At 41.5% G+C, this 20402-nt stretch overlaps 1 protein-coding gene across 1 annotated transcript; it reads left to right on the top strand.

Annotated features, from left to right (window-relative positions):
• The first annotated feature begins 93 nt into the window (after positions 1-93).
• LOC137164225 (transport and Golgi organization protein 1 homolog) lies at positions 94-19644 on the top strand. The gene is made up of 23 exons (XM_067564912.1): positions 94-666; positions 2241-2372; positions 3610-3631; positions 4976-5064; positions 5309-5386; positions 5473-5583; positions 6668-6739; positions 8689-8793; positions 9873-9995; positions 10108-10225; positions 11593-11648; positions 11737-11827; positions 11936-12074; positions 14306-14407; positions 14488-14548; positions 14678-14713; positions 14913-14980; positions 15276-15373; positions 15508-15639; positions 16797-16865; positions 17000-17076; positions 17987-18140; positions 18727-19644. The coding sequence occupies exons 1-23, from the start codon at positions 562-564 to the stop codon at positions 19059-19061; spliced, it is 2373 nt and encodes a 790-aa protein (XP_067421013.1). The 5' UTR covers positions 94-561; the 3' UTR covers positions 19062-19644.
• The last annotated feature ends 758 nt before the right edge of the window (positions 19645-20402 follow it).

The raw sequence follows: 20402 nt of genomic DNA, 5'->3' as shown, positions 1-20402 counted from the left end.
AACGAAGCTGATATAAAATCACCCCTCCCGCCCCCCAATGATCGGTGCCCACTGGGGGCAGCCCCGGTCTGAGGGAGGGAGCCGGACAGGTCAGCCCGGTGGGAGGGCGGAGAGGTTGCCTGGGCTGCACTGCAGGCTCTGCTCGCACCGCACCTGCGCGAGCAGACGGGCAGGAGCTGTGACTGGGATCTGGGGGGCGCAGGGCGGCAGCGCAGGCACGGCACGGAGCCGCCTCTCCTCTCGCGCAGCCTCTGACGGGCGGGCCCTGGCACTGGCTGGGCGACCGCGGCTCCCAGCCCAGCTGCGCTCGGGGGGGGGGGGAGAGCCACGCGCTGCCCCGCCCATCGCCCGGCGTGGGAGGAGCCGCCCGCACGTGCGTCAGGCCGGAGAGACGCGGAGGAGCCGCCCAGTCAGGTTCCCGGGGCGGGTTCACGCGCCTCCCCTGCCGGCGCCGGGCGATGACGCAAGCGGCCTGCGCCGGGGTCAGCGGGAGGTGACGTGTTATTGTGGGCGAGCAGAGGAGGCGAAGTTCGCTCAACGCCGCCGACCGCGCCACCCCCTATGGAGCTGCCGGCTCCCGCCAGCCCCCCCGGGGCAGCCGCCGCCGCGCGCCTGCAGGGGCCCCTGTCCAGCGGATACGCCGCCCTCGTGGGCCGGCTGCTGCAGGTGGGCGCGGGGCTGCGGGCAGCCGGGAGCGCCGGGACGTGGGGGTTGGAGCCCGAGGTTCCCCTCCCCCTCCTGGGGCTGCTCGCGGCTAGATTCCCTTGAGCGCGCGCGCCCGGCCGGGGCTCGCGGTCCCTGCGCGTGCAGCGATCTCGAGCTTGGGGCCCAACCCCCCTCGTGCGGCGCGGCGCCCTCCCCCCCCCCCCCCCGGCTGCGTGACAGCGATGCGGCTGCGGGGCCTGGCTCTCCCGCGCTTCGGGGGCCGCCGCGGTAGCGAGCGCTGTGAGCACGGGCCGTAGTCACGGCAGTGCCCGCCGGCCTGTTCCCCTGGCTTTCCCCGTCATAGCAGGCTGGCCTGCCGGGCAGCGGGCCGGCACAGGAGCCTTGCCTGGGGCAGTGTCAGCGGGAAGGAGAGGGTGGCCGTGATTGAAAAGCAGGCCGTGTGTGGGCGAGTGCCAGGGGAATCGTCTTTTCCTGAATGCTCAGTAACTTCCCAGCCAGAGAATTGATTCTCTTCCGATCACTTGTTCATTCCATGTTACTGTGGTCTTTGTTATCACGGCTGGCTAAATAGATCCTTTTATAAAGCTGTCATGGATCTAAGCCTGCTGTTAGGTGGCTCCCATTGCCTTCCAAGAATTTCACCAGTCAGTTTTTCCTAAAGCTTGCAGGTATGAGAAACAAAGTAGGAAAATTGATAATGGTTTTTGTCGCTGTAAAACTAGATGGACTGTTGTGGGGTGTGTTATCTTTTGTTTAGGCTTTGGGGGTTGGTATTGTGTTTTTGCACACAAGTGCATTGTATATTCATAGATGGAAAACGCTGTATGTTAAAACAAGACAGACCTCGGATGAGCTGGATATCTAGTGCTTTTAACATTTAATTTTTCAAAGGTTATGGAAGATTGCATGTTTTAATTATGTAGCTAAAAAGAGGTCTCAGTGGCTAAATGTATTAAAATAAAATTGACTTATCCAACTTAACTTTAATATCAGGGTTGGGAAGAGACCCATTTGGCAAGGATGAAGCAAGGAGGGGTGAGAAAATACTCAGACTGTCAAGCTTCATTATATTTTCTTGTGGTTTCAATATAGTGCTAATGACAGTTAATGTAAAAAGAAATGGTTCCATATACTGAGGAGTTAATTGATTGGTTTTCTATAACTAAAAACTTCTGTGGTCCACTTGGCCTTGTTTTTAAAAATAAGCAGGTGACTTCCAGGGAGTTTTGTTGGATAAACTGTAAAAGCCTCTTATTTCCAGGTTCTTCAGATACTCAGGCATTTTTTTCAGGTAGAAATGTGCTTGTGTCTTTGTTGCTGAACCCAGCTGTCAAGCTGTTTCTTGGCTTCACAGACCCTTCTTTAGGTTAATTAGATTTAGTTGGTATGTTCTAGTACTGAGCTCCTTTACTGGCCATTTGAGATGGTTATGACTACCTTAGAAGGCTTTGGATAGTTCCATCTGGTTTTATGGGTAGAAGATTGAGTGTTTTCCAGACTTTTGCTCTTCCTGTTCACATCATGAAAAGGTCTTTTTAAAAAATTGTTCATGGTTGTTAACCCTGTTGTTTTAGCTGGTTGCTGCACTGCCTGAGGACATTCGGCCTGGGCCTGACTTCCATGGACTTCCATGGCAGCCAATAATTATCACTGTCTTGGTGGGAATTGCTACTCTTGGTATACTGTTCTGGAGAACCTGCCTTTCAGTGAGTACACCTCGAGTTTACAAGCATACTGATGTTTAATCCTTTGTGATGTTGGACCCTTATAGCTAAATCCTTGTAATGCTACAAGTATCAAAGCAATATTTTTTTTCCCATCTAGATCAGTTAATTTAGTGTTTAACAGTTTCTTTTAAAACTGAAACTAATAATCTTTAAATTGTGGCGTGTGTGTCTCGAACTATCATAGTGAAAATTTCAGTAACAGTCAGTTTATACTTCTGAGATTGCAGGGAGTTGTTATGGAAACCTTAGAATGCTGATGAAGAGTAAAATTGTTTATGCAAATTGTGCCTCCTAAGTGCCTGATCCAACAACCCCCTGCCAACTTCATAACAAACATTTGAGCACTGAGCTGACCATTTCCAGCTCCTCTGATAGGCACTTGGAGATCTAGTCTTTATTGCTGTTGCAGAGCCCCACCTCTGCCCACTCCACACAAAATGTTTCACATTTCACTTCTCTACAAAGAAATCCTTGAGCAATGTATTTAGCCCTGACCAATCTTCAAATGCATTTACTTTTCCAGAGCCATCCACCTAGGAATTAGTGTTTAAAGTTACACTGTTCAAGTTTATTTTACAACATTTAAATTAAATGAGAATAAGCATTTTAACAAATTCTACAAACTTGGCAACGTCTTTTTGTATAGTAGAAAAACATGGTTTGGGACTGCATTGATTTTCATCACTTTAGTTTTATTGCTTAATACACTGATTTCAGATCTAATGCAAGGGCAGAAGGAGAGTTTTGTCTGTTTTTTAGTTATATGTGCTTGGAAAATAGTAATTTCCATACAAATGTAATTTATTTTAACTAGTTGATCACAGCTAGGCTTGTGTGCCCCCCTTTAATATCAGCAAATTCAGGATGGTCATCTGACGTAAAGTTGTTTAATTTTCTTTAATTTATACTAATTTGGGTTATTTGTGCTTCCTAATGGTTGAGTAAACAGCCATTTACCCAGGTTCTAAAATAGGGCATTAGCCTATAAGCTTTTATTAGAAATCTGCTAAGCTTGTTTGTGCAATGTTACTTGACACTTTAATTGGCAATGATACATTTGTAGATCTTTCCATATACTCATTCAATCCACATACACTTAAGACTAGCTGTCTCTCTCTCACAATTGTTTTTCCCCCCTTTGGGAAGGCATTCATAGACGTTTTTGAATAACTCTTTTTTTTTTGTGACCAGTTCCTTTTGTTCTTTTCTCCTCTAGGTAAAGAGTAGAATTTATCAAGGTAGGATTCTTTATGCTTTTCAGTGTTCTTGATGTTGTTGTTTAAACACTTTGAACCTTTGAAAACATGTTATGAGGACCACATATTAGTTTACATTTCCTTTCCAAGAGAACACACATCTAAGATTATCATATATGCTAGGGGAGGCCAGCATGAACCATGTGGGTTGTGCTGTGGGTAGCTTGTGGCACTGCTTATGTTTTAATATTAAGTTGTCACATGGATTGGCTGCCTGGATTAAGATGAAACATTGCATACTAGAGCTTCTGATTGCTACAGCCCACACCTCCAAATTAAGGATAAAAGCGGCAGCCACAAGCAACACTTCAAATGCCACCTTCAGTAAGATGTAGATTGGGTGTCAAAACCCCATGTGTAGCAGCGAGGAGAGGGGCAGCAGTTGCAACAACTGGAGCAACAATTGGTGCATTGTGTTCTGGAGGAGAGAATGCATAACTTTCTTGAGAAATTGTCACTGAGGAAACTGGAGGCTTTGAAAACTGGAAAGGGGAGAATTAGAGTTTGACACCTGGGGAGATGTGGGAGGCAATTTGAGACTTGGAGAGCTGGATGTTTCTGCTAAAAAGATTAGTATCGAAATAATAATATTGACACTTAACACTGAAATCTAAAGATAACAATTTAGCAACCTATTTAGATGGAGGAGCAAGTTCACACTTCTCAAGTCTATAGCTTCGTCAGAGAAATACTCCCTCTGAGGACTAAATGCAGCTCCATGAAGCTCATCCGCACCACTCACCAGTTTACAATCTGTTCATGTTTTCAGTGTTTCCTTTACAACCCTGAGAGGTAGAAACCTTGGCTGAGATTCTCTGCTGCACAGATTTTCAGTTTTGGTGCAATAGAGAGAGCCAGCCATCAAGGAGCCATTTATAATTCCCTAAGTTTCAGGGCAGATCTGAAACCTCTTAACCCCCCACATAAGCTAGAGCAGTCTGAGGTTGCAGTGGTTCCCAAAGGGACATGCACTGTCTGGGCATAACCAGAATGCATCCTGCTTTGACCATGCTTCCTGTGCTCTGTGAGCAAGAACGCACAGGAGCCAGGTACACCAGCTCTGTCCCAACTGATGTTTCCCCATGGCAGGGGAATTGTTGACTCTGTGTCCAGTTGTATTCCAACCTTTCTATAAATGAAAGCTTAAATTCTGTAGTGCAGTTGTTCAGGAAAGGGTGAGTGCCATGGAACTGTGGCATGCACAATGCCTTGTTTTGTGGTACAAAACTTCCTCACTTGAAAATAGTCTACAAAGTAGTGACAGTAGCTTCAAGTTTTCTCCCAGGATGTGGAGTACAATTACTAGCCTTATTCTTTTCCCCTAAGTGACTGAAAAGCAACTTGCTGAAAAGATTAAAAATCTCCTACAAGAAAAAACAGAAATCTTAGAGAAGATGTCCGAGTATGATCAAAAGGTATCGTGCTATTTGCCTACTTCATGCCTCTTAATTTTCTGTTATAGCTTTAACTGTACAGTGAATAAACAACTTGTATCTTAACCTTATTTCTGTAACCTACATGGCATGTTGTCTTTTATCACGTTTCTCTGTTTGGCATCTGGGATACAGTTTGTAAATAACATGAAAAATAAACTTGTATTGTATTACTACTTGTTGTTTTACCTCCTGTATTATAAGCTTACTGTTTCTATACACCTAGATTAAGGAAGCCAAGGACTCTGTGAAGGTGGCCCAGAAACAGAACACTAGTCTCTCAGATGAAGCTGCAGGACTTCAGGTAAGGGGCAGCTCATGTTTTCTATGATGTGCATAAAAATATACAAATACCTTGTTTTAGTTGGTTGGGAATTGTTTCTGTTACAGGACACTATCAAAGGGCTTGAAGAAACAAAACATCTCCTTGATGACAGATTGAAAAACCTGCACACAATGCTAGAAACAGAGAGACAGCAGAATGTGAAGAAAGAGGACAAAGTAAGACATCAGTAATGGCTGGTGGTGCCCTAAGGGGTTTTAGCTCAGGGGTCATTGTATCTGAACCTTAGAGGTGAGGCGTGATGGGTGAACTAGTTCAGAAAAAGAACTGAAGTAAACCTTCTCCCAAAACTCAAATTAAAGTAGAGTTTTGGCTGACCTTTTATTCATGTGATTCTGCACTTCCTTGTCTCAACCAAAAGCAGAAATACTGAAATCCCAGGAGAAAGATTGCTCTCTGGAATTTCTTGGCAATATTGAAAGGTCAGGTTCCAAACAGTGTTCTAATAGTCATCCTAACTGATTTCCAAAATTTCACCTTCCCAGTAGGAACCTCAATTTTGTGACTAGGATGAGATTTTCTAAGATCTCCCTTGCCCTTATCCAAGTCTTTTCTCATGTTAATCCTTCTAACACAAAGGGTATGTGTACACTGCAGCTGGGAGCATGTCTCCTAGCCTGGGTAGACAGACTTGCACTAGCTCTGGTCAAGCTAGCACGTTAAAAGCAGCAGCATGGATGTTGCAGTTTGGGTGGCAACATGAGCTAGCCATTTGAGTACGGACCCCAGGGGTTGGGTGGGCATCTACTCAGGCAGCTAACCTGTGCCTCAACAGCTGCATTGCTATTTTTAGCATGCTAGTTTACGCAGCGCTTGTGTGTGTCCGTGTCTGTGTCCTGGGAGGCACGCTCCCAGCTGCAATGTAGACATACCCAAAGATGTCTAAACTTAGATTCCATCGAGTTTCAGTGTCACTCTTTCATTTGGTCAAAAGTTGTTGCTAGATGGCAGCAGCAAACTGCATCTTTCACTTCAGGCTGAAGAACCTGATCCTGAAACACTGCTAGCCCAGAAGCCAAGGGTCATAGCTTGGTCCCCAAAGTGATATATTATTTTAATTCCCCTGCCCCTGGTGTGGCAACATGTTGTGCTGCTATTAGTCTGAGGGCTGACTTTGAAAATCTAGTTTGGTTAGAGTGTAAAATTTGTTCACATATCTCCGGAATATATTATCTAATAGTAACAGATTAAATTTCAAGTGTGCAGCTAAAATGGAGTCACCTTTAATTCTTTCTTATGCAGATATTTGAAATGCAGAAGTCATTGGAGAAATTCCAAGAAATTATCATGCTGCACTCTGTAGAGCTTTCGGAGGTAAAGCATTTTCTAGATCTTCCAACAGAATCACTCAGAAACTGGCTTTTTTACCAGCTATTTTCATGTATTAAGATTTGTGACCTTAAGCACCCCTGTAAATATTTTACACGTTGTAACACTTGTACAAAATATGCCTTGTGAGGTATTAGTGAGTTATTAGTTTTCAAAATATTCACTGTTATTCTTGCATGATATATGTACACAGTGGTTAAGAGTTATAGATATATGCTAGAATTATGACTGAAGTGTGTTTAAAGCAGGTAAGTCGGGGGAAGTGGTAAACAGGTCTCCCTCAAACAAAGGAATGTGTATTTTATTCTCTGACTAGCCCAGTCTTCAGGAAAAGACAACGAAGGTCCATTTTTACATGTTATGTAAACATAGCTATTAAGCTAACAAGTGGGGAAGAAAGAGCATGGATCTTCCTTCACCGCCAGACTCCATGTCACCTTCCTCACAGCTTGAATAAACTTTACTTTGAGGGGTAACCCTCAGAAGAATCCATTTTAAAGGTTTACTGGTGTATAAAGATGGGGATTGAACCTCAAGTAAGAAACAGTTGAATCAACTGATTGTATACAATATTATAGTATTGTACAAGTGAATAGAGTGAGGTCTTTTCTAGATGTTAATGAGACACTGGTGATTGATATCATTATGAAACGTATGTATTAACACTACATGAGGAAATATGGATACTTAATAATGCTATGTTTTAAAGACTGGCCAAACAGGGAGAAACAGGTTCCCTGCTAGACGGGAGAGAAGGCAGCTATTTATCTGTCTTCTGTAAATGAAACATGATGGAAACAAAACACTGGATGGCCCATTTACATGCAAGGGGCTGGGAAGGGAAAAACAGCATAAGGTCATCCTCTTGAAACAGCCATTGAACTTTGGAAGATCTAAGTAAGGAGAGAAGCCTTCTTTGGCATCCATCACTAGACACACACAAGGGAACAGAGCTCTTGCAAGCTGAGAAAAATAAGTCCTTCAAGCTGGGGGGAAGGTGTTTGACATCTCTGGGACCTGAATATAGGTGAGAAACTTGTTTAGGCAAAGATTTGCTAGATTAAGCTTTAGACTTCTGGATACACGTGTTCTCTTTTTGTTTTACTTGTAATCCTTTCTAACTTTATATCTTTTTACACAGCATCATTTAACCTATGTCCTATTGTTAATACATTTGTTTTATTCTTACTAAAAATCAACTCAGTGCTGTGTTTAAATGGGTTTATTTATCCCAGATAATAAGATGCGATGTGCTTTGTGTCTTTAGAGGAACAAACAAACCTTTATTATTTCTCTGAACGGTCCAGGAAGGGGCTGGACATTACAAAGTACAAGGATTTGGGAAAATTTGGGTCACTGAGTGTGTTGGGGTCACCTTGCTGGTTATAAACAAGGCCAGTGGAAGCCAGAATGGGGCGTAGACAGGCTGCTGGGGTCAGAGCTGCTGAACCAAGGCTGACTAGTACACAGACACAGGTAGTGAAGACCTACTGTCAATTTGGAAGTCGATTCAATTAAACCACCTCCTCAAAAGGCGCAGCATAGTGGAAATGGCACGCAGAAGAGGATTTAGTAAGTCCGATGTGAGTTATGCAAACTACGTAGCTTACGTAACTTCCGCTGACTGCTGCCGAATTTCCTGGTAAGTGTGTACTAAGTTTCAGGGTGTGACCTGGATGCTAGTAGGCTGGTTGTGAGCAGCCCTGACTGGGAGCTGCAATAGCAAAGCATTGTGAGGCACCCATGGTTGCAGGACAAGTGGTGACACAACCCCTCACTAGTCTGGATTGCTCTCCCAGACTATCACAAAGATCTGATAGCAGATCTTAACATGCCAGATTTTGGGGATTTTCACATTTTTTTTTGACGTACATTTTTTCCTGTTATATAATCAGTAATATACAATTTTTAAATCGTATGTTGAAATTTTATAGGTGCAAATAGCCCTCAGTGAAGCTAAACTAAGTGAAGAAAAGGTGAAGTCTGAGCTTTGTCATGTGCAAGAAGAGAATGCTAGACTCAAAAAGAGAAAGGAGCAAGTAAGCATTTCAGACTCACTAACCTTTTGACGCTATGTTTTTCCCTTGAATTCTTTAATATTTTAGACTGTGCACTAGGTCTGTTGGAAAACAGAGTATTTTGTTTAAAAAAAAACCTCAGCTATTTTTCCTGGAATTGCAGGACTTCTTGTTGTAAATATTAGAATAAATAAACCTATGGGATTTTAAAATAGATTTCCCCAGCACATGCAGCTCTTAAACTGTTGCTTTTCAGGTATTATTTATACACTGATGCATCAAACCTTTCCACACTTTGTGGTCTTCTAGCATATTCCTTGATATCATCCTAATACTAGTATCTTATGTTAATTAGATCATCCTGGTATGATCCAGAGATATGATTAAAAACTCAAACCACTAGTTCAGAATTAGCCCTGATTGATAGATGTCTTATAAAGCTTTGCAGGCAGGTTGATTCCCATTTGTATTTTGTAAAAACTTCACCAGTTCCAGTGAGCTAGCTGCGAACCCTTCTGTGAAGTTGTTGCTATGTTGATGTGATGATCAGTAGGGACATTTCAGACACTAATGTTACCACTTAGGGGCAGGGCTGGGTGAAGCCATTGTGAAGAATAGCTACTTTTGCTAGATATTAGAACACGAAGCCATTCTGAAGCTATATTTTTTTTTGGCCCTGAAACATGACCTGTCTTCTGCAGACTGATGGCAAAAGCTACCTTTTGTGTTGTGTGTCTTTCTTCTGCCCCTGCTTGGATTGATTACTATGTTGTTTGCAGTGTGGCTGGGATGCTGATAACCTTCAATTAATTTCTAATATTTAGAAGCAAATTGGCATCTTGACCCTAGTGTTGAATATTAGATGGGTGAAGAGAACTAAAATTCATAGAACTATGTAACAATATAAGTTGCAAAAAATTTTCTAGTATACAGATTTTCAAGTAGACCGGGGATGACCTATCACATGTTAAATGTCAAGTTAAACGTACACTCTTCATAATCACTGGTGACCTGTTACCATTTCAAAGTTGGAAATACACTCTGCATACATTGTACTAAAAAATAAAGCCAAAAATCATGTTGACTTGTTGCCTTTTCAGCTGCTACAAGAAGCGGAAGGCTGGAGTGAGAGACATACTGAGCTCAGTGAACAGATCAAACTGTATCAGAAATCTCAGAAGGACATAGAAGAAGCACTCGCCTACAAGGAAAATGAAATCGAAGTATGTTCTTGCTAAAGAGCACCCATCTTAAATATTCCGTATGTTAAATGGCTGAACTACTCCGCAAAACTGCAGTAGCTTCTATTTATTGTTCCTTTGATTTCTTCATTAGGTTTTGACTAACTGTATTATGCAGCTGAAGCAGTTTGATGCAGATTCTGAGGGCAAGAAGGATGGAGAAGGAAATGGATGGGACACAGGAGATGATCTGGCCAATGGAGAACTGCCAGGTAGAGAGATCTTAAATGACTGCTGGCCTCTGCATACAGTAATTAAACATATATAGATTATGAGGTAGTGCTTTCAAATAATTTCACGGGAGATGCACAGAATACATGTAGGTAATAGACAATGAGTTATGAGCACGTTTTATGTTCTGTTCTGAGGAGTAAATCTGTCTTCTAATTTCAGGAATAAAATGGTCATTCATCAAAGTATAGAACTTGTTATAATCACTTCTAGACAAGTTGCTTGAGTGAGGGGCCTGTTTAAAGTCTAGTTATCAGGTTTAGCAATTAATAATAATCAGAAAGCTAATATTCTCAATTTTGCAGCAGTATACTGCATAATGTAGGTGCTTCAAGATAGCAGACCTTTTAAAAAAAATCAAGATGTTAATCCAAATTCACTTCCAACAGTTTAGCAGCTAAGATCTTGCAGCTTCAAGTCAAAGATTTAGACTGAGATTGTTCAAAGCTGCATTGGATTTGGATGTCCCACTGGTTTCCAAATCCTCAGTAGGCCATTGAAATCTTAAACTTGGCATCCTGTGTCAGTTGGAGCCTGGAATTCCAGGCTTTCAGGTACTAGAAAAAAGATAGTCCACAACAGCAGCTACCAAATTCATGTTAGAACTAAAGGGTGTTTGGGGTGGGGAGAGAGAAACAAAACAGTAATCAGAACTTAGACATTCTTGTGATCAGTAAAATGCCTTTAAGGACTAATAAACTTGGCCCAAGTGATGGTCCTGGAACAGTGAAACGAGAGATTTAAAGTCTTGACTCTGTTCTTGTTTCAGCATTAAAATATTTGTCAGATAATTTTAAAAAAATTAATTTAAAATTTAAATTTAATTATAATTAAAAAAAAGTTTTTACCTGTATTTTCTGAAACCAGTGGCTCTCAACCTTTCTAGACTACTGTGCCCCTTTCAGAAGTCTGATTTGTCTTGTGTACCCCCAAGTTTCACCTCACTTAAGAATTACTTGCTTACAAAATCTTACATAAAAATACGAAAGTGTCATATAGCACACTATTACTGAAAAATTGCTTACTTTCTCATTTTTACCAAATAATTATAAAATAGATTGGAATATAAATATTGTACTTACATATCAGAGCATAGTATATAGAGCAGTATAAACAAGTAATTGTATGAAATCTTCGTTTTTATTGACTTTGCTATTATTTGTACTGACTTCGCTGCTTTTTATGTAGCCTGTTGTAAAACTAGGCAAATATCGAGATGAGTTGATGTACCCCCTGGAAGACCTCTGCATACCCCCAGGGGTATGTGTACCCTGGTTGAGAACCACTGTTCTAAACTATATTAGATAGAAGAGAATACAAACAAAAACAACTACTTTTTCCCTTCTAGATAACCGGAGTGAGAAGATGAAGAATCAGATTAAGCAGATGATGGATGTCTCAAGGGTATATCCAACTATGTTGTTCAATAAATACTTCCCACATAACTTTTAATTCTATCTAGGTTTATAAATACTCGTTTTCCTCTTCACAGGTAAAAACAACATTATCTATAGTCGAAGAAGATAGAGATCTTTTGCAATCCAAGCTGAGTGATGAAATAGCAGCAAGGCATGAGCTAGAAGGTGGGCTTTGGAAAAAGAGCCACTTAATGTGAAATGCTGTTTGTGATTTATAAATCTGCCTGGTAGCAATTCCGGTCACTTCCTCATGTGTTTTTTTTTCTCCTACAGAGCAAATCAAAAAGCTGGAACATGATTCCTGTTCACTACAGACAACCAAAGATAGATTTGAAAACGAATCTAAAACTCTGCGTCAGAAAGTGGAGATTCTCAATGAGCTCTATCAGCAGAAGGAGATGGCACTTCAGAAGTAAGCTTTAAGTTTCTTTTCCTAAAAGTGGAGGAGTTACTCTTACCCATTCTGCCTATATTAGATGCAACATCTAACTGTTTCTTCTCTGTTCTTCCTTCACTTTAGGTTGCTTGGTTAATTTTTTTTATACAAAATTCTTAGAGTGGTGATACCTGCTTAGATACAACCAGAAGCTAGCTTCTAAGTTTAAGCCCAGTATATGACCACTACCCCAGAGCTTTCTCAGAAACTTGACTTTCCTGAAATTTTCACATCTGCTCCTAGAGTAGACACTTTTGGGGGGAAGTTTGTTAAATGCTTTTGGTTTATCTTATCTAAACAGCTTAGCCTACAAACTTCTTATTTGTGATGCTGAGAGAAGTGCCTTTTAGTATCTTGTAGAGAGAATAGTAAATACATTCCTTCAAGGGATCAGTTTCCAATAATCTTCCAGCATTGTATTTTGCCTCTTGCATCTATTTTTGTATTTCTAGGAGGAAAGTTAAGATGGATACGCAATTTTAGGTGGAGTGAAAAGTGTGAATGGTGAAGGATAGGTCAAGTCTACACTATGAACTTAAATCAATATAACTACATCGTTCAGGAGTGTAAAAAAAATCCACATCCCTGAGCAAGGCAGTTATAGTTCTGTCTGCACCGAGGATTAGTTGGTATGTCGATGGGAGCGCTCCTCCTGTTGACATATCCACCTCTGTAAAAGGCAGTAGATTAACTACACCGACAGGAGAAGCTCTCGTTAGTGAAGTAACATCTTCACTGAAATGCTACAGCACAGCAGCTGCAGCTTTTTAAGTCTAGACCTGCCCTTAAGCACTACTGGGGAACTAGTTAGATCCCTTAACTGTTCACTTCCTATTCGTTAATGTTTGGATTTTTGTGAAGTTGCAGAAGTGTTGTTAAAGTACTAACCTGCTGCTTTGGTAGGGGGACATGAGCTGGACTCTGAGCCACACTTCCAGCTAAAGGGAAAATGTAACTAAGAATAATAAAGTTCTGGAAGACACACATCTTTAAAACTCTGTTTAGGTGTAAGAAAACCAGTAAGAGATGGAAACTTAAGATACTAGGCGGCCATCACAAATAGTACATAGTAACAAAGAAATTGTCTTACCTGATTAGACCACAGTCCACTCTAATGTCCTGTTACTAGCAGTGGCCAACTCCATTTCTTTCAGAGGAGGGCATAGGTAACTTTGCAGGAGGCAGTTATGGGATAACTTGTCCTCAGGGAAAGTTTCCTTCTAACCTCCAGTTGTTAAAGGTTGGCTTATACCCTGAAGCATAAGGATTCATAACCTTTCCAAAACTTTTTTTTTTTTTTTTTAACTTTACTGTTAACGCTGAATAATCCTCTCATCCATCTAATAATCTCTGTTTATAAAACAGTTCTGAATGAAATACTTCTAGTGGACAGCCCTCATCCTCTGGAAAGTCTTTCCAAATATAGCTAATAAGGAAATCATCCACTTGAAAGCAGCTGCTAGTAGTAATTAGGTTTAGAATTACTACCAGTTTAAATGCTAATATATCAGTTTTGGGAGATAGATACTTTGAGTTGCCTGTAATTTGGATACTTCAGACTGATTGCAGAGGAGTGAGAAAGAATGAGAGTGGGAACAGAACACAAGGTGAATGAGGGTGCTGGTAACTGGTCACATAATATTAGTACTTGGCATAGAGACTGTTTATTAGAGCCTTCACTTCCCTTAAATAACTGTTGCAGAGAAGGACTGTTGTCTTTTCTCTACTCTGTCCCCAAATCCCTCTTTACTTGTACTTACACACACTTTTGCACTTCTTGAGCTATTTGGATGTCAAATATAGAATCTGTCCATCTCCTTAACAGTTTCTATCTATGGAGCTGAATTAACATCTGTAGTCTGTACAGCTCTAAATAGGGAAAACTCTCCCAGAAACTGAGAAATTGGGAGTTGTAGAGCTGAGCTGCGTACTAGTGGCAGACCTCTGAGTCCCCCACCACTCCTGGTCAGCTTTGCATCCTGAGGTTTTGGCTTCACAGGATATAGATTTGGTTTGCTTGTCTGGCTCAGAAGGCTGGGAATATTCCTAAATATTTTTCTCATCTTTTGTACTCATGTTTCTCTAGCGTCTCCTTCCTTCTTGTAGCTAGAGGGCATGTGATCCAGCCAGCTGCGTTTCTAGTTTTCATCTGTAAGCTCTTAGATATGTAGTATAGTGAAGTAACTTTCTATCTCTCTTCTGTCCAGGAAGCTGACCCAGGAGGAGTACGAGCGTCAAGAGAGAGAACAGAAATTGTCTGCTGCAGATGAAAAAGCAGTGTTGGCTGTAGAGGAAGTGAAAGTTTACAAGTAATTTCAGTTACTGGAGGTTCATAGTGTCCTTAACTTTAGATATTGGGAGAATTATTTTAACCTTTCATATTTTACAGGCAAAGAATTCTGGAAATGGAGGAAGAACTGAAAAAAACAGAGAGATCTTATAAAAACCAGGTAGGAGACATTTCCTGTTTATTAGCTTGTTTTATATTATATAATTATATTAATTATATAGTGATGAGTGTGGGATAGAGTAGATATTGGACAAACCAAGCTAAAAACACTTTTTTCCTTACATCTAAGATTGCTGGTCATGAGAAGAAGGCCCATGACAACTGGGTAAGCATGTGTTCCTTTTTCTGACCCTAGTTCCTAAATTGTCTACAATGTTAGATTTATTTAATTTGTATTTTGCTTTCTGAGTGGAGCAGTTCATGCATTTAGTTGGCAAAACAGATTTAACTTTGGTTGATATTTATTTTTTGATCCCGAGTGCATTCAGTTTCCACTGTACGTGTTTTGCTCTTTCCCTGAACAGCTCATTGCCCGCTCTGCAGAGAGAGCTTTGGCTGAAGAAAAGAGAGAAGCTGCTAACCTGAGGCAAAAGTAAGCACATGACAAGCTATTTGTGGCACTCAGTGTGCTCAGCACTGTTTGGGAACAAAGGAAAGGCAGTCGCAGTCCTGCCCCAAGGAGCTGATGCTTTCTAGACTAAACAAACAGATCAGCAATACAATACATCTGAGAGTCAGTGATGCACCTTTTTAAACCTCACTTGATATTAAATATATCTTCATGCTAAAAGACATTAGTAAGCTCTTACAATACAGGTGGCCTTAATAGCATATTGTAACAAAGTGTACTCAAGTAATTATTTTGTAACTTGCGCTTTATTTTTTAGATTAATAGAAGTGAACCAAAAAATTGCAATGCTTGAAAGACCATTAATTGTAAAACCGACTGCAGGCAGACCTGACCATCAAGTCCCAGCACGGAGAGGTAAATACTGGTCTTCCATCCCTCACCCCCACTCTTCTTTTAAAGGTTGTAAAGTCCTGGGTGTATTTGCTCTAAATATTTAGAGAGAAATAACTGTGCTGGACTAACAAAATATTGTTCCACCCTCGATATAGGTCCATTGAGCCGAGATGGCTCTTTTGGGCCATCACCTGTGAGTGGAGGAGGTCCTTCCCCACCACTAATGATGGAAGCGCCTGGTCAGCCTATCTCTGCCATGCGAAGGGAAGGTCCAAGAGGTGAATTTGGTAAGAGTGAAACTTCTTCTACATCCATAGTCATTTATGAGAGGAAGCCATGAACACAGAATGCTGAGGTCTAATCTCAGCTCCCCCTGTGGCCTTGGTATCTGTGCCTGTCTATCCCTAACTGTAAAATAGGGGAAGAATACCTATTTCAGAGAGGGATTGAAAATGGATTGTTTGTGAAGCTCTTTGGAGAAATACTCAACTGCTAAATACTACCTTTTACTAGTGCTTATTGATCAGTGTTACCAGTGAACTGCAAGAGAGAACTTGAGTTAAACTGGTGTATAAATTGAATGTCCCCGGTAAACAGGTATATAAATTGAACTATGTTGAGGGGGTCATTTAGCACAAGAAGGCATTGTGTGACTCACATTCTTGAAATTATTTTTTTTCATCTTGTGAAATTCTCTGGATAGAGTTAATGTATCTGTGGTGTTGCAGAATAGTGCATTCCGGGATGTCCCTGGCAACCGGAAAGTGCCAGTAAAACTCATTAAGCACAAGTTTATGGGCTCATGTCAATTTTCATTTAAGTTGCAAACCTATCTTTTGCATTAGAATTAACCCATACATTAAATTTGTTGGGGGAAAAAAATCCCTGCAGTCTGAAAGCCTCAGAACTACTGAGATCAAGGGGGGTCCTGGTAGCAGCATTTGACTTTTTTTAATCAGCTAGGATTCCATCAGTTAGGCTTATACAGAGATGCATCTACACCTGTGAGATTTTCACATGAAACAAAATGTTTGGAGTGACTGCATCTCTCCACATTAGATTAGGTGATCTTCAGTCTTTAAAAAGTAAACCAGTTCTTAATCAAGTAATCCAAAATGCTGCACATAGTGAAAATTCTTAGAAATCTACTGCTGTTTCATTTCTGGCGGCTCTGCAGTTAACCTAATTAGGGGTTTCCTGCACTTCTGCTGGTTCATAGGGGGATAGTGTTGGGAAATCCTGTCTCTTATCAAAGGGTTCAAAAGGAAACTGTCCCATGCTGTTTAGTTTTCTCTCTCTACCCCTAGTGGTGACATGGGATGCAACTGAACTTGTATGCAATTAGTGTTGTGTAGGTGCCAGCGTACAGAAGACGTGGATTTGTTACGGAAGTAGCTAGCCAAATTAATAAGTATGGGCCTGAGCTCTCTGTGTTGCTTTTAAGGTACTGTGGTGGATGGCCCCCCACCTCCAAGGAGGCCACCTGAGCTCTCTGGAAGAACATCTGTCCCAGGTTAGTAACGGGCTGCAGTCTCTAAGTCCTTCAGTTAGCTAGCTATTTATTGACTGGAGAAGTGTAATTCGAAGGCCCATGTTCCTCTTCCAAGAGCAGAGGAAAGTCATCTGGAATTTCTGCTTTTCTTGCAGATCTTGGGCCTGCTGTAGCAGCCCTGGTCAATAGTGGACCAAGAACTTCCTCACCTTCCACAGCTATGGATGGAGTGGTAAGTTGAAAACTTTTCCTCGGGCCAGAGAACACTTTAGACAGCATTTCTTGTGACTCACTGTACCTACCACTTCTCAGCTGTGTATCATGTTGTTCTGTCTTGTCTGTATTCCCTCTCTCTGTTTACTGCAAACACCCCCTCCTCCCCCAAACAGCAAAACCCTCCCACAGAGTTTGAAGCCCCCCACGTATCTACTGTTCTGCCTTCATCTACTGAAGCAGCAGCAGTGAGTATTTGGAGGCTGGATGTGGTGCTGGTTTCACTCCCTGCTTTGAAGAGGAATAAAGGGCATGGTGTTTAAACTGCTGAATAGCTAAATGCTCTGCAAAACTAACCCTGGACTGTACCTCTGTTTTTAAACGTTTCTTTACTCATGTGGTTACTCAGAATGACTTTGATTTTTCTTGCAATATGTCAAAAGCCCTATTGCTTTTGTCAAGGACTGCATGCAAACATTTATCTTGAAAGAGGATCTGCAAGAATAATTCAATTAAATGTAGTATGTGTGATGTCTAAATACTTGTAGTGCAAAAAGATCTACATTATCGCTAACTCTGTACTACTGGCAGGAAGGAGTGTCTTTTTAGCATTTAACATCCAGCAATATTGTATTGGCCTACTGGCATTTTAAAGGGGAAGCACGTGGAAGTTGGAGTTAGTCTTGACTGTGCTGTACCGTAGGAGCTGTTGTCCTAATTTGAGTGGCCTAAACCACATCCTTCAAAAGAAGGCAAACTCCATGTTGTGCAAAGGGAGAGGGGAGATTTGACAACTTACTGGTCCTGGGCTGTTTGTGTTTTCCTACCTGGTGGTGGCACTAGGGTTAGTTCTGGTGTTTTAGCATCAGCATATTTATCTACTGTCTCACATCATATTCTTTTAAATTTCAAACCAACATCTTGAACAGGTTAACCCAGGTCCTAAAGGTCCTCCATCTTTTCCTGGGACACCCATAATGACCTCTCCAGTGCTCGGACCTCCGCCACCTCCAGTTCGATTTGGAACACTGCCACCTCCACTACGTGGGCACTATGGGCCACGACCCCTTCCTCTACCCTTAAGTATGATTACCTTATTATTGTTTCATTTTTTCCACCCATGCCTCTCTAGTTCCAGTAGCTTTTCCCAGCAATGAGTCTCTCCTTTAACCACCTTTTGGGTATGTCTATAGAGCAATTAAACAGAAGGGGGGGTCCCACAACCCAGGCCTGAATGTCTACCCTGCAATTTCACAGCCCAAACCTGCTGCGAGTGGTTACCATACCATTTGAGTTGCTCTCACTTTCCAGGCACCTAGCTGAGCAGGATTGAACCGTGGCTCCTTTGGGAGCCTGTTGATAGTCTCAAAGCATCCATTTCTATTTTAGTCTAATGTACAATAGTAATGTTGTGAGAAAGGAAACTAGTTGCCCAAAATCCCATCAGCCTAGCATTTGTGGCCTCAAATGTTTCAGTATGTTTATGGTTGCAGTTTCTATTACTGCCTCTCTGGCAGGTGCATATCTCTATCTTTAGCTGAAATGCTTTGGGCCAAGATGTAAACAGGCTCCAACTGGGAAATATCCATCTCATTTATCTTAAATGGGTGTATTAACTGTTTTAATGTAGGGAGTTTCCATCACTCACTCTTCCCCTTTTTCCTTTCAGTGCGTGGTCCTCCCCCACCACCTCCAGCTGCAAGAGACTATTTACCTGGCCCACCATTAGGAATGAGAGACCTGCCTCCTGGTCCATTGGCACCTCCTGATCCAAGAGGATACGTACGTGCCCCCCCTCCTTTTCGACCTGGAGGCCCTCTTGGCCCAAGAGATCATCCTCCTGGCCCACGGCTACCCCCACAAGGTTTAAGGGACTATCCCCCTCCTCCTCCAACTAGAGACTTACCTCCACCAGGACCTAAAGACTATCCACCAGCCCCTCCTTGTCCACCATCACCAGCAGGCCCAAGGGACTACATACATCCTCCGGAACAAAAACCGTAACTTATATGGACGGCAGCTCTGTGGAATGGATTCTAGCACATTTCATGCAATTAGGACTTTAAATGGCTTCAAAAGACAACCATCTTTTAATTTTATTCTTAGATTTGGTTTCAGTAAAATATTATAACTTTTGCAGGATTAATTTTCCCTCAAACCCTCCTAGCGATGTGCATTTATGAGATCAAACAATACTGACCCTCTTGGGATGCAAAAATCATTTGCTCTGATGAACTTGAAGCCTGCTTCTTACAGCTGTGGGCCACCTGCAGCTCTTTAAATGTGCAATACAAAAGTACCTGTGTGGTTAGTTTTAATTAATGTAGCCTATGTAACCAGTTGTTGAATGACTTAAAATTTCATGAAAAATGTAATCAGAACATTTCCTGTGGAAATAATTTTTAAGTAAAATGCTACCCAACCTGTCTTCTCCCTCACATTAACCTGCAGTTATTGTAGACCAATGGTTTACAGAAAGACTGTAAAAATATTTACCTTTTTAAGATGTCTGGTCAAAAAAGATCAGAAACAAACTACACTGTATTTGAAGGAAAATTGTAATAAAAGCAAAATGCATTTTTGCTAGGTTGAGTATGAAGTTGAATCTGTCATGAAAGCCACTTAAGCCATATACAGATACTTAGCTCCAATCACAATGAATAAATTGTTACTAATACAAGCCACTTATGAGAAGTTAATGGTAACCTTAAATGCACTAGACTTCTCTCATATAAGACTTGAGCCACTGCTGAAAGTTAAATTACACAACCATTTTAAATCCAAGGTCACTCTGGCAAACCCCTGATTTAGTTATTTTAAGACATTTAAGTCACTTTGTTTTTATGGAACTGTAATCATATCTTACATCACCTTGTCCCATATAGGCAGCCTTGAACTGACACATATTGCAGTGAAAGTCAGGTGACCCCTTGACCCATTTGCTTAACTGCAGCACAGAAAAGTTTGGGATCCAGTGGCAGTTTAAAAAGCATTTAAAAAAATTCTATTCCTCTCCCAGAAGCACAACTTTGTACTTCAAAAGTTTTGTGCATAGTTTGAGCTCTTCAAGGTTGCATTATGTGTCTACCTTGTAGTTTCAAAAATATAATGGATACCACTAGTGGGCTAAGATCATGTTATAAATAGTAAGTACTGCATGATTTACAAAGCACTTACATTTACACTGAAGTTGTGTGTAATCATGTAGCAAATTGTTTAAACAAATGTAACTATACAGAACAAACTAACTTCAAGGTAAATTAAGATTTCCCATGGCAAATGGAGGGCGTGAGAAGGAAGAAGAATTTCTGTAGGGCTGAAATGCTGATGTACAAGCAAGGGGGG

Source organism: Emydura macquarii, unplaced genomic scaffold, assembly GCF_026122565.2.
Source record: "Emydura macquarii macquarii isolate MOO-44397 ecotype Brisbane River unplaced genomic scaffold, CSIRO-AGI_Emac_v2 contig_2676, whole genome shotgun sequence".
Classification (NCBI taxonomy): domain Eukaryota; kingdom Metazoa; phylum Chordata; order Testudines; family Chelidae; genus Emydura; species Emydura macquarii.
The sequence above is the reverse complement of the archived record's forward strand: the minus strand, read 5'-3'. Positions and strand labels throughout refer to the sequence as shown.